Here is a 15,404-nt window from a genome sequence, read left to right on the forward strand (position 1 = left end):
ATTAATATTAGTAAATACTTCACAATAAATAGAACGCAGTAAATGGAAAAGAGAAAAATGGAAGACTGAAGAAAAAGCACTGCCGTGTTACTTTTCTGCAGTGTTTAGTGTTCTATCGCTTTGTGCTGTACTGCATTGTATTGTATTGCATTGTACTATACTGTCAGGTAATATATATACATACATATATATATATATATATATATATATATATATATATATATATATATATATATATATATATATATATATATATAAAATATAATATTACAGAGATCTTAACGTGAAACATCGACAGTCGATTTGCTTCAAGAGTACTAGTGCACTACGAATCATTCGTGCTTGCGCGAATCAACGATTTTTACAATTGGACCGTAACGTTTCACGTTTAGTTTTCTCTCTGCTATCATCTACCATCCTTTCTATTCCTTTCGTATTTCAGTCTCGCAAGCTATTCAGATTCTCTTCATTGCTTTTATGACAATATGTTTAAATCATAAGCTTTACAAATAATTAATTTCATTAATTCATCTTTTCTTTAAAAAAAATGTTCTATTTAACTTGAATCGTTTTAGCACGCAAAATTTTTAACTATACACGGAAAGAACAAAAAAAACACTGCATATCCTGTCGTATTATACTCCGTGTTATCTGTGATGAAAAAAAATTTCAAACTATAGCCAATATACTTCAAAGTATACTAAATTATTTTTGTATTATAATCGGTGTAATCTCTGATTTAATCGACTAATTTTTCTTGTTATGTCGCATAAGATTACACGCAGTATAATCCGAAAAATTATTTCGTGTAAATTGAATTATACTCGGTTGAAATTTGGATTATGCCCACGATGACTCCGCCATTTTTTTTTCTAGCACCTGCGCGTGATGTGCTGTTTATAATTTGTGAGTTATATTCACTCAACATATATTGACAATTAGGTGAAATATAATTAGTGAATTAAGTATGTGGCTATTCAAATATTGAATATATTATATTATATTATATTATATTATATTATATATAATATATTATAAATTATATTATATATAATATATTATATATTATATAATTATAACATATAAGAACATTGTTTGCCGTTATTATCATTAAAATTAGAAGGTATGTGAAAATAGTGTACAAGACGTATATTTTTATGTTTATACTTATGACAATAATAAGATCTAACCTGTTCATAATCACGCTTGAGTTTTATATTGCTAATATTTCATTTTTGTAATTTTTATTTTTGGTATACCATAAGACCGTACCTTTTCCCATAAGGAACCAATTCATTTAATTAATTTTATGCAAAAAAAAATTAATATAAATTTAACATAATAATTGGTATTGTGCAAGGGAAAAAGTGTTCTTTCGAGATTACTCCAAAATTCCTAGATCGATCAATTCAAACTTAAAACTTCTTTATGGGGCTTAAAAAACTACATCGAATATCGCGAACCGGCTAAAAATCGGTTTATTCATCCGAAAATTATTACGGTTTGAAAATTCAAAAAATAGTGTGTTACGTTCTCGGAAATTTTAAATTTAATTTAAAATCAATTGATTAATATTTTAATTAATTAATTATTATCCGAGGTATTTCGAAACGAAAATACCTCAAGATAAGAGATTTCTGGAACGTCAACGCAGCCTAGTAGACTAAACAGTCTACGTAGTGGGATTTGGACTGCGTTGATGTTCACATAGGGTAACCTGAGATGCAACGTTGCTAAAAATCATTATAAAACTCATTGTAATTATTATTGTAATACACATTCTGTCTTCAGACTTCCTCTCGAACAGTCAGTCCCAGGACTTAGCAGAGGAGCAATCTCTGTTGGTCCGAGGCTGAGCCTGCTAATCCTTTATTAATAAATACTTATTTAATTGTCAATCAATTAAAATGGGTACTCATTAAAACCTTCACCCAGGGTTGAGAGCGCTTATCAGCGTTCCACCCTGGTTCTTTTACCTAGAGCGCTAGCCAGCGTTCAGGTATCCTATCCTCAAAAATATCCTAACTATTACCCCCAGGGTGTGAGCACTTATTAGCTATTCTCACCCTGGTGAAATCGCCCAGAGCGCTAGCCAGCGTTCAGGAACTCTAACCATTACCTACCTGTAGGCAGTTAAATTAAAAAGTAGAATATTAAAATATATTTTATAAATAAATTAAAAATTGTATTAAATTATATAAAAAGTACTTCGTGGAGGAATCAGTGATACGACCCACCTGGAGTCTATTGACATCCTAATGAGGTCAAAATCTGGATTTAAATAAATTATTCAAATTTTAATTAATTACACCCAAAATTTGGGAACCTAACAAGTATTTCATTAAAATCCTATCAGACTTTTAAGCTCGAAGAACAAAATGACATGAAAATTATATGTTTGAGCTCAAAAAGCTCAAAAACGTAATAAGTGCAATTTTGAGCGCTTAAGTATAAAATTAGCAGAAAGTTGCAAGGATGGCCTTCAGGGTCTACCGTTTTCCTAATTTTTTTTTTTTAAGGCAATGATGAAAATTTTTTTTTTCTATGTATTTATCAACATTCATTTTTTATACTCTAACTTTCTCATAAAATTTTTCGTTAATTTATTTATTTATGCACAATCTTCTTCTAATGGTTACCAATTTCCTGTATCCGGTGATAATATCCGCATAAATGTTTACATCACATGCTTATACACATTAACACACATGCATGAACATTCAAATTATGGTATTGATTAAACGTAAGCAGTTCAATTGATCACCCAATAGCAAGCAGTTGATTGCTACACGTGTGCTTTTAATTTGTATTTATTTACAATTAACTTTTCATTTTTTTTATCATTAATTAGATCCTGTTTGTGATATGTACCTATTACCTGAATAATATTCAGAGGTCTATTGCTTGAATAAAATTATCGTTATCACTTATCATTTTTAACTCTTAAATAATTAAATAAATTATTTATCTTTTTTTTTTCATAATTTATGATCACGATCATGAGTCATAAATCACCGGTATTTTAATTTGTTAATTGAATAATGCGCGGTGGAATAATTAACCTAGACAGGGTGATTTTTCGTGACCACTCAATGGCATTATTTATTACGGGAGTGTCTATTTTGTTGATAATACAATTTATTTCAATTATCAGTCCTACGAAAAACATTTTACTCATTATTTATTTATTATCTCATTTTCTTTTGATTTTGTAAGCAATTGTTGAATTATTTGTAATTATTTCTATAATTACCGATGAAATAGAACTTTTTTTAAGATATACTTGAGATCTTCCGAGTGCAAAACTTTCGACTCGTAATACGGTCAAGACTTTAAAGTGCGTTTTCCCAAATATTTCGGTTGTACTCAAGAATTTCAAGCTTCAAATCCTGAAACTATATGGAAATGTTATAATTTACAAAGAAAAGTTATTTATAATAATGCTCTATTAAAAATAAAATGAATTAAAAATTGTTCTCAGAGAAAATTGTTGCTGATAAGAAAGATTTTGCAGATAATTTTATAGATTTTTTTAGTAATGTTGGAAATAAACTTGCGAACAATCTTGGTTATCTAGAAGAAGTAAATATTGAAAGAACTGTAGAACCCAACTGTAATAGTATTTTATTATCGCCAACAAATCAGACTGAAATTGAAAAAATTATTAATGAAATGAAAGAGAAATCAGGTGGAGTAGATAATATTCATAGTAAAGTATTAAAGTGCATTGCCAAAGATATTAGTTTACCTTTAGAATATATTTTTAATTTATGTATTAGTAATGCAATCTGGCCTAATGCGCTGAAAAAAGCTGATATTATACCAATTTTCAAATCTGGCAATAAACACCTGGCAACTAATTACAGGCCAATATCACTGATATCTAATTTAGCTAAAATATTTGAAAAAGTAATTTATGTAAGATTGTACGAATTTTCTATGAGCAATAACTTGATCTCAGATAAACAGTTTGGATTCATGAAGAACAGAGGCACTGATGATGCTCTAGCTTTTGTTTCTAGTTTTATATACGATAATTTAGATAAGAATCGTGCATCAGTACTGGTTTTCTTGGATCTAGCCAAAGCTTTTGATACAGTAAATCATAAAATTTTGTTAGATAAATTGTGGCGCAAAGGAATCAGAGGTCTACCTCATAAATTGATTGTAGATTATCTAACAGGTAGAGAACAATGTGTGAAATTAAATAATTGTTCTAGTGATTATAGATTAGTAAAAATTGGTGTTCCTCAAGGGACTATCTTAGGGCCTCTTCTCTTTATAATGTACATAAATGATATATTTAGTATTCTACCTTCTAAAGCGCAATTGGTTACAATTGGTTGGTCGTTGCTGACCGTTTAACTGACTGGTTAAATAAGCTAGACCATTGGTTAAAAGGCAATCAGCTAACGCTGAATGTTGATAAATCTACTTTTATTAATTTTGGTTGTTATACGGACAGTGTACCTAGTAATTTTCATTTGTTCATTAAAGATAGAGAGTTGAAAAGAGTTGAAAGTTGTAAATATTTGAGGGTAGTTTTTGATTGCCATATGAAATGGAACATACATATTTCCGAACTAATGAAAAAAGTCAAGTACTTTACCTTCCTCTTTTATAAATTAAGTAATTGGTTAAACCCATCGATACTGAAAATTATTTATCATGGTCTTTTTGAAAGTGTTATAAACTATGGAATTATTGCATGGGGTGGTGCCTATGAGAACGCTTTAAAACCAATTGTAAATCTGCAAAATAAATTGTTAAACAAAATGAAAATTACGGATGATTTGTTAAGACCACTGAAGATTAAACAATCTTTTATTGTCCAAGCTTTAAATTATTACTTTTATGATTGTCAGACATTATATTTTGAGAGAATAACTAATACCAGGTCTAAACAGATAACTCTTCCAAAAGTTAATAGAACAATAAGTACCAAAAATGCAAATTACATAGCAATAAAATACTTCAATCGACTTCCAAATAATTTGAAAGAACTAAATTATAATAAAAGATTAAGAAAACGTATTGCGAGATGGATTAGTTCAATTAAACTTTAATTAATACTAATCGATATTTTGTGAAAAATTAGTAAAATTATTCTTAAGTTACTTTGTATACTACTGACTAAGTTACTCTAATATTTTGTATAAATTTTTATAAATGTATTATATTCCTTCTGGTGTCTATGCACAGGTGCTTTATGCATCTCTATAGAATATTTTTACCAGAAGTAAAATGTTAAATAAATAAAAATAAAAAATAAAAAAGAAGTTTTGATATGAGTTTATATGTCCGTATCAGGTCTGATGTGATCATGTATATTTTTGTGTCTAAAATTAGTGTGGATGACTTTTGATATATGGCACATGATCACTAAATCACTAAATCTTCTTATAAAAGATTTAACTTCTAGAGTATAGATAATTTTTTTTTTAATTCTCTTAAGAATCTCACCTGACATTGTCTTTTCATTTAACCAATTATTAAATCAACTTTTGTTTCCATTCTTCTATATATTCTTATCCAACATCAGAATATTTTTTATGAACACATAAAATTTTAAAAATAATTTCTTGATTAACTCTAAACTTAGAATATCTGATTTATGGATGACAGTTGTAAAAAATGATCCAACACAAAAGTATTTTATTTTCACTTTCATTTGGTTTTATTTAGTGATATTTTGAAACCAGATTGATTGCACCACTTTTGTACAGAGTTAAGTGAGTCTTGAAGGATTTCAGCACACGTATCAATGTTTCTCCCTGCACATATAATAGTACCGTCATCAGCAAACCATAGTCCTGTAGCAGGTATCCTTATAAGTTTGATGGCATCATTGAGGGCCATCAGGAAGAGTATGACAGCAATAACCGTGCCTTGAGGTATTAAGTTTTCTAGGAAGAAGCTACTGAAAAGGTGTCCATTTGTTTTGATTTGGAATTACCTTTGGTCTAAGAATTTGATAATAAAAGCTACTATGAGTCCTTGTAGCCCTAATTGAGTTGATATTTGTATTACACGGTGTCTCCAAGCTGTTTCGTACGTCTTTTTCAAATCAATATTCATCATGATTGCGTGGTGGTTTTCAGCAAAAGATTTGCAAATTATTTTTTCTAGGTGGCTTAGATGATCGTAGATGGATCTGGATTGCCTGAAACCACTTTGTACTGGCGAAATGATATTTTGTGATTCCAGGAACCATACTAATCTACGGTTTACCATTTTCTCCATAATTTTGCAGGTTATACATGTTAAGGATATTGGTCATTAGTTCACCGCTCTTGTACTATCTTTATTAGGTGTAGCAATAGGTACAACTATTGCTTTGTTCCATACTACTGGGAATTAATGGTTTGCCCATAGGTTATTGTATATTTCTCATAAATGTGATTTACTTCTTGGACTTAGGTTCTTGAGTAGGGCAAGTGGAATGCTGTCGGGAGCCGGGGTATAAAACTTACAGGTGTCGATTGCTGTGCTGAGTTCTTGTATTAAGAATCCTCGATTAACTGGGCAGTGACTCCAAGGAATTTCGTTAATATTCATGAAGTCACTCCATGATTGCTCACTTTCCATTTGATTCTTGAAATCTAGAAATTTTTTAGAATATATGTTGTCACTTGAGTTTTTGGCGAATGATTCGCCCCGCAATTTCGCCATTTTATGGATGGAGCTGATGGTTTCATTGCTTTCATTAATCATAACTGATGTAAATATAGATTTCTTGGATCCTTGAATTCTTTTAATGGCATTCCATATGAGCTTGGAGAACGACTGGGGGTTAAGTGCGCTAATAAAATTCCTCCAGGCTTCAATTTTGCTTTCTTTAACTGTACGTCTGGCTTTTGCTCTTAGTTTTTTGTATTCAATTTTGCTGTCTAAAGATTTTGATTTCCTGAATTTGTAAAAGGCATTTTTAGCTGCTTCAGTATCAATAGCACATTTTTCATTCCACCATAGTACTTTGGAGTGTCGATATTGGCCTTTCTTAGATGGAATAGCTAAATTTGCTGACATATGTAAGTGTGCGATGAAATTATAGAACATTTGTGATCCAGGTTGATCATTATTGCTAGATTCAAATTCCGTTATGTAGTCGTCTATGGTGCGAGCGAAGAAGTCCCAGTCAGCTTTATTCAGATTCCAGGTAGGTTGTTCTTCTCTATATTTAGTGCTGTTAGAAGGATTGTTCAGTTCAATGTAGATAGGATGGTGATCGCTGTCTAAAATATTCATCTGTACTCCAGTTTATTATGTGTACTAGTCTGGCTGAACAGATGCTGAGATCAATCGAGCTGGAGTTTCCTGATGCTGAACAAAAGTGGGTGGGACTTCCATCATTGAGTATTACTAAGTCGTTATCTTTAGTCCATTTTTCGATTATACGTTCTCGATTATTTATACTATTTCTACCCCAGAGCAGATTGTGGCTGTTGAAGTCCCCAACTATTAGGAAGGGTTCAGGAAGTTGTTGTATAAGATAATTTAGATAATTTAGATAATAACTATTAGCATTGTTAAGAGGTGAAGCGTTAGGAAGATATAGGTTACAAATAGTTATTAAGCTGGGGGCTCGAACTTGAACCGCGATAGTTTCCAGATTTGTGCTTATATCACAAATTGTGAATGGGATGTTTTCTTTTACATATGTTGCTACTCCTCCTAGCTATGGATGCATCTATTCTGTTCTTATAGAAGATTTTTAAGTTTTTGATATTTTCAAAATAGTTCTCTCTGAAGTTTGCTTCTTGAAGACATAAGATTGGGAATTTGTATTGGCGGATCAGCATTTGTATTTGTTCGCTTCTGGGTGCATATCCATTTACATTCCATTGTAATATTGTCATTTTCGGGCGTCTAATAATGTTGTGAAAAATGGGACTCTTCATCACTTGGTTCACAGGGGCTGTACGGTAAGTCTATATCATTCTCGTAATTATTATTCTCTATTTGTCCTCTGATATGGGTAAAGCGGTGTTTCACTCTTCGAGATGTAAGAAAAGGGTAGAGAGCTTTTAAATGTCTAGCCAGCGAGTTTGGATTGTTAGCAAAATTTGGGATTAATTCACTTATGTTACTTTTGCCGTAAGTATTGTCAATGAAGTGTTTCAGTTGGATAAAATTAAATTCAGACTGATTTCCATTATTTTTTTTATAAACGCGAGAGCTTTCTCATTTGTTTCTTTGGGAGTCTCATATGTCTTTTTCTATTTTTTCTGAGTGTTTTTTGGTTTATTATTAGGTTTCGTAAGCTCATTTTCTTGCTCATTACTTCATTAGTTATCATTTCATTTTCTAGGTTTTTTACTAAAGACCCTGTAGATGATTCCGGGTACGCTTTCTTTGCTGGAAGGTTCGGCAGCAATGGGTATTCTGTCGTCGTAGGTGTGGATAGAAACTCAGGAAATGTTAGTTCGCTTGTTGATTCAGTATCTGATTGTACTTGGTTCTTCATCATTTGGCTCCTTAAGATATAATGATTCGAACTACGATTTAAAACGTCAACATACCAACTAAAATTAGGATCCCTGGAACAATTTTGGCCGTATAATTTAGTAAGCAAATTTTTAACGTCGTCTTTTTCAGCCTCACTTACTGAGTGCCCTAATTTTAATTGTGACAGAGTAATTCTCTGAAAACTTTGTTTTTTCTTAATGATATTTTTAAAAACTTCAGATTCAGATTCATATTTATGGTATTCATGAAGTTTAATACGGCACTTCTGTTTGATCTTTATACTGACTTTTTTGAAAAAAATTTTTTTAACATCTTGGATAACTTTAATTTTTGAAAAATGTGTTTCGAAACTTTTAATATTATATAAATGCCATCCTTCACCTAACATTTTTACACTGCTATGAAATGAATAAAGACTCTGATAGTCTTCTTTTGTTACGATAGTTGAGTGATTCCTTATAGTATATTACACCCCTAGGGAAGAAAAGTAAGAAATTTCTCAGAGCACATGCAATTGTTGGCCGAGGCGAAGCCGAGGTCAACAAACATGTGATCTGAAGCTTTCTTATTTACTTCCCGAGGAGTGTATACTATTTTTTTCCTCAACGAAGGCGTAAAGCGGAAACTTCGTTTAGCGCAGCGGGGCTAAAGTTGACGCTTTACGCCCGGAGGGGAAAAAATGTTTTTCAACACATTTTTAATTTTTTAATTTTTTAATTATAAACATTGTATTTTCTTTGTATTCTTTTATTAGAGAAGTCCAAATTGAGAGATTTCTGAATTTTCTTGTCCAAAATCAGAGATGTTAATTTGTAGAGCTTTTATATATTCAGAGTTGTTCATAATTGTATAAGTCAAATAACCTTGATGTCTTTTATTCGAATTGTCTGAATTTAGGTTTGTAATTATTTTTTAATTTCCTTTGTATTTTCTAATATTTCATTTATTTTCTTATAATTAAAACGTCAAATTTATTTGAAATATTTAATTTGTATATTTTTAACATTCAAATTATTTCTCTGGTGATTTACCATAGAGGAATTTTTTATCTTTAATTATCTCTATGTATAGTCCTTTTTTTTGGATCAATTTCGATAATTATGTTTGTCTGCGTTTACAATTATTTATTTTATGTGAATTTTCTTTATAGTTATGTTTATTTCTTTTATTTTCTAAACATATTATTAATCGAAATTTTTAGTGAGAGATGTCCAAATTGAGAATTTGTTATTCTACTCAAATCATTTTCAACCGTTACAAATCAATTAAGACGACTATGCATACCCCTGATTAAAAAAAAGAATTCAAACCGATTGACAATGTTAATTTTCCATAAGATAAAGAATTCAAAAGTATTTAAAGTATTCAGAAGTATTGGAAAGAATTCAAATTTCGTTATTTCCAATACTTTTAAATTCATTTTTTTAATCAGGGACATGTACACATACATACATACATACATACATACATACATACATACATACATACATACATGCATACATACATACACGGTGACATCACCTCAGGAATTGTCAGAAAAGCTAAAAAAGAAACATTATCTTAAAAATGTCCAACCAAAATCATATTGCTAAAATAATTTTCTAAGTTATAGAATATTAATAAATCATAAATATTCACTATTATTATTTAACATTATTAAACTGATATTATGAAAGTTAAGATTTCTCTAGATCAGAAATCAACAAATCAACTTAAAATATCAACGGTTGATAAACAGAGCTCCCAATAAAGAAGACATGAAAAAAAGAAAACATCGTCATTAGTAATTGTGGATAAAAGCTGGTAAAAAGTTATGGAAAATATTGATTATCTGAATGCATGCGTTTTAATAAAATATATATTATAAGAATATTATATATAATGATACCATAGATCATAGATTATATATATTCATATTTATGTATAAAATTAAGGATACTATTCACTATATAGTTATGTTAGCTATACTTATAAATAATATTTTATTTCAACGATTTCTCTCGACAACTGGAATATGGCTCGTTATAATTCGAGCGATCAAGTACTATCTTTTTATATATATGTATATATATTTATATTTAATGTTTTATTTTAATTCTAGAAAATTAACCGTTAATATCAGACTGATAAACTTGAGGAGGTTGAAAGTTATTCAGTCATTTTAAGTCACGATTAACGATCGATGCGAAACGGAGTTTAATACTTATTATAATTTAAACAAAAATAAAATAGTAATATTAATAGTGGAATAAAAGTAAGTTAAATCAAAACTGTAATTTATTTGTAAATCCATCGTGACTGCCAGTGGCAGATTATCACATTTGGTTACAAAAGAAGAGGGTTGCAGTTGTAATAAGAGTGATCTATTAAACTGCATTGAGCGACTCTGTCATTTGTATAATAATACACTCAACTTCAGCCGCTCTATACTTTTTTTTCCTTGTAATTATTTCTATTTCATTCTTTTCTATAATTTATTTTAACCGGTGATGATGATGCTAAGTTGTCGGGCTTTCAGAGTGTAATATCATTGCTGAGAAGTAGTACGGTGATATATTCATTATGTTTATGTTCAAATTACTTTATTCAGATTTCAAAAGAAGACCATGCTGCTCAAGAGAAATTAGTACTGATAATGATGATGATAATAGTAGTAACAATAAAAATGACAATAACAATAACAATAATAACAATAATAATAATAATAATAATAATAATAATAATAATAATAATAATAAGCGGTGCTTGCTACGTGGCCTCCAAGCGGCGCATCGCGGGAAACGCAGACCATAACATCAGGTCTGTAGGCGAACGACGTAGCCCGTGCAGTGGGCCAACTACCCACTGCATGGAAATAACTGAGTTACCACAAGATACCAACTCAGAAGTGCTCCCCACAACCGGTCCTTTTCGGATGAGGACCATTCATCAGGTGGGAGGAGCACACCGGAACCGATGAACAACGACGACCCTGGCGCCTTTAGGATAAACTTTATGTGGACGGAAGAACTGAGAGTCGATCTCTTGGTGTGCTACCAACGTAGCGAACTGGGGGTGAGCGGATATATGGCCCGGATGCACACTCTTTGGAGTAATATGCATCCGGAGCTAGCGCATTTTACGCACAAACACCTGCGTAACTATGCCGCTCATCTTCGGCGTAACAGAATATCGCTTGTGCCAGATAGAAGGCAGTCTAATAGACTTTCTTTTCTGGCGCAATTACACCAAGAACGACGCCGTTCCTACTTGGAAAACAACAATCCCTTTGCAGGACGGCGAGTAAGTATATCTAAAAAGATAACTTACTCTCAACAACAGCTTGACGCGGTAAATGAAGATCTCCGTACAAACATTCTGGAAGATTCCACCCTGCTCACTATGAGTCAGGTTGTGTATGGTGCAGCGGTCTCAGCTTTTCCGAGAGAGAGACATTGTCTCTCGATCGAGGCAAGGTTGAAACAGCGCATCTCACAACTTGGCTTGAAAATTGACATATCCCGGAAACAGGTCTCCCGCATTCAGTGAGTGATTGACTTCGACAGAACTCAAAGAACATACACGCCCCGAATTCGGCGCATTGCTGATGAACATCGGTGGCGTCATCACACACTGAACAAGAGTACTCTTCATGTCATGAAGGAAGAGTCTCTTAATAAATTGCGGTCTCTAGTGGCTGCTAAAAAGTCATTAGAGAAAAGGCTGAAGCGGTTGATCGACAACTCGTTGTTTCGATCCAGCCCTTCACGGTTTCTGACACCAAAGACCGATGTTACCGGGAATTATCCAACACCTGAGCAGGTGGAAGCTTTTTGGACTGAGTTATATGGAGATCAACCAAACGTGAACGCCAACACTCCAGCTCTGCACGACTTCAAAGTATTCTGTCGGGAACACCGTCGGCAGAATGCTGATGAAGAGAGCCCTGCAGTCAGTGTGGATGAAGTTCGTTCAGTTCTAAATGGCAGCAAAAATTGGGCTGCTCCGGGACCAGATGGCATTAATGTCTTCTGGTGGAAGAAGTTTACTTCTACCCACCTCCATCTGGCCCGCATATTTACATCGTACATTAGAGCTGACGATCCGATTCCGAACTGGCTTGAATAAGGGCGAACCGTACTGATACCTAAAAAAGGTGACTTTTTTAGGTATCAAGGCGATGTGTTTTGACACGACTGCGGTTAATACGGGTAACTAATCAATGATAAAATATTTAAAAGAAAATGTTATTTTCATCGTTCTAGTTGAATTGTTTTCATACATTAATTAAATTTTCGACACGTGCCCATTAGTTATAATTCTTTATTTATTTATAGATTTTAAATATGCGTTACAATTTTTATTAAATACAGAACTTAAAGTGTAATTATCTATTTTTACTATACAGGAATCCATCATGGTACATGTAAAGAAATTGAAAAGGCCTTAGGAAAAGAATTAATTTGGTTACCATGTCGCCATCATATTTATGAGATCATTTTAAGGAGTGCATTCGAAGTCTATTGGCCAGTATCATCCGGACCAAATGTTCCAATATTTGGCAGATTCAAAAATTTTGGGACACATTCGATAAAACGAAGTATAAATCTGGTGTTGAAGATAGTATTGTTGCTAATATTATTACGAATGAAAAAATAATCTATCTTCATTCATTAAGCGATACTTACAGGTATTATTTAAATACAATTTTAAGTGTAGAGGATAATTTTTGATTTTTTACGAATAATTGATTACTTTTGGTAGTTATCGCAACCCTGAGATGACTATAAAGAAATATTGGAATTGTCATTAATTTTTCTGGGAGAAATGCCACGAGAGCAAGTTTTCTTCAAGCGTCCTGGTGCAGTTCATCATGCAAGATGGATGGCAAAGGCAATTTATTGCCTAAAAATGTTTATTTTTAGAGATGAATTTGACCTTTCTAAGAAAGAATTGGATGGTCTTCGACAATTTTGTATTTTCATAGTTATGGTGTATGTAAAAGCTTGGTTTTCATCAACTTCTGCGACTTCTGCTGCTAATCACGACTTAGAGTTTATAAAAATTTAATTGAGTACAGTAAAATTAATTCTTTAATTTCCTTGGCTACATGTGAAAAAATGACTTCACATTTATGGTACTTAAGTGATGAACTTGCTATTTTATCACTTTTTGATGATACCGTTCCATTAAACATAAAGAAGAATATTGTCGAAGCTGTTAAGACTCGCGAAGGTACAGATTCTAAAGCAAGAAGATTTATTATTGATAGAAAAAATTTACATTTAATTCTGCAAAAAAATATAAGTGACTTTGTTTCTAAGAAGTCATTAAAACTTTTTGAGATCTTTGATCTGCCGTATGATTTTCTTGACAAAAATATTGATTTATGGTCTACTGATGAGAGTTATAATGAAAATAAAGAATTTTTCGCACAATTGAAAGTTGTTAATGATGTGGCAGAGCGAGGTGTCGCATTAGTAAGTGAATATAACCAATGCTTAACGAAAGACGAAGAGCAATTTCAATTTTTATTGCAAGTTGTGAAAGAGCATCGAAAAACTACCCTACTTGCAACAAAAAATTGTTTGAAAATAAATAGCTCAGTTGAAAATTGAAATAAAAACTTTCTTATAACTAATTGGACATTTTTTCTCTAAAACTGAAATCATAATATATTTATAATGAAAACTTTGCTTTTTTATTGATAAATGATTAACTAAGCGATAAATAATGTACAATTTATTTTTTTAAATGTAGATAAAAATACTTACACATAAAAAAAGCTTGAAAAACATTTTGAAGTTTCTCAGTTGATGAAAAAAATTTTTTTCGTGTAAATTTTCTCAAAACTGATAGATTAAATTGAAATTTTTCGATTATTTAATCAAAAACTCTTAAAATCGATATACATGAAAGTTTGATGATGAATATCTTTTGAACGATTAATTTAATCGCCAAAACATAAGATACCATTTTTATAGAGCAGTTAATTTGCTACAAAAATTTCTATTGCCCATTTAATAATAGCCATTTCTTGTCGAGTTATAAAATTCATAAACAAAAGTGACATTTGACTTAAAATAATCAATCTTAAATCTTCAATATTAGTGAAATGGTGAGGTTTACGGAAAAAACATAAGATACCTTTTTTGTAGAGCATTAAATTTCCTACAAAATTCTTAAAAAAATTTTTTCTGTACGACCAATTAATGATGAGGAATGAATTTTTTTCTATTAGACTGAGAAAAAAATGAAAAACTGCGACGCGGAGGATCTTCCTATTAAAATTAAGAGTTCATATTTGGTGAGAATTTTTTTAAGGTGCCTAGTAACCCATTTTTCCGTATTAATTGTAAAAAAAAAAAAACAGTTGATTTTTTTTGACCCACCCTAATATATATATATATATATATATATATATATATATATATATATATATATAAAAGCCATATATAATAGCTAAATTTGTCATTAAAGACAAATTTTTGGGAACTGGGGGAAATAAAGGATAAAGGGGGAAGGGGAGGACCTTTACTCAGTAGGAATTTTCGGTAACTGAAAAAGTAATTCGGACAGCCCAGACCGGGAATCGAACCCGGATCGTTTGGTTACGCGCCAAAAGCTCTATAATTTGTTATACATTTATTATATAAATAAAACACATAAAACATATTAAAATGACCAACAAGTTTCATTTAATAACTTAATACCAACTTAACCGTCTACAATACGACCAGTGTTAATTGTTGACAAAAATAAATTAGAGTTTACAGGTTAAAAATCACAAATCAATATTTGTAAAAAAAAAAATTTTTGTAGGTGATACGAAGTTTACCGGGTCAGCTAGTATATATATATATATATATATATATATATATATATATATATATATATATATTAGGGTGGGTCAAAAAAATCGAATAATTTATTTTTGATTTTATACTCTGAAAAAT

The 15,404-nt window shown here is 31.2% G+C and overlaps 1 protein-coding gene across 2 annotated transcripts; it reads left to right on the forward strand.

Annotated features, from left to right (window-relative positions):
- Window positions 1-11,218: 11,218 nt before the first annotated feature.
- LOC141528250 (uncharacterized) lies at window positions 11,219-14,002 on the forward strand. 2 transcript variants are annotated; one of them, XM_074244201.1, is made up of 3 exons: window positions 11,219-11,751; window positions 12,857-13,138; window positions 13,213-14,002. In XM_074244201.1, exons 1-2 carry the CDS (start codon window positions 11,425-11,427, stop codon window positions 12,896-12,898), a joined length of 369 nt encoding a protein of 122 aa, XP_074100302.1. In that variant the 5' UTR covers window positions 11,219-11,424; the 3' UTR covers window positions 12,899-13,138; window positions 13,213-14,002. The 2 variants fall into 2 exon arrangements, with proteins under 2 accessions (XP_074100302.1, XP_074100301.1); XM_074244200.1 differs by lacking the exon at window positions 11,219-11,751 and having other exon boundaries at window positions 11,803-13,138.
- Window positions 14,003-15,404: the final 1,402 nt, after the last annotated feature.

Source organism: Cotesia typhae, unplaced genomic scaffold (assembly GCF_013202065.1).
Source record: "Cotesia typhae breed Kobodo isofemale line unplaced genomic scaffold, CoteBio_Ctyphae contig_43, whole genome shotgun sequence".
Lineage (NCBI taxonomy): Eukaryota > Metazoa > Arthropoda > Insecta > Hymenoptera > Braconidae > Cotesia > Cotesia typhae.

Excerpts from the sequence above, each read along its gene's own strand:
- LOC141528250 (XM_074244200.1), top strand. The coding sequence starts at position 12,106 with ATGAAGGAAGAGTCTCTTAATAAATTGCGGTCTCTAGTGGCTGCTAAA.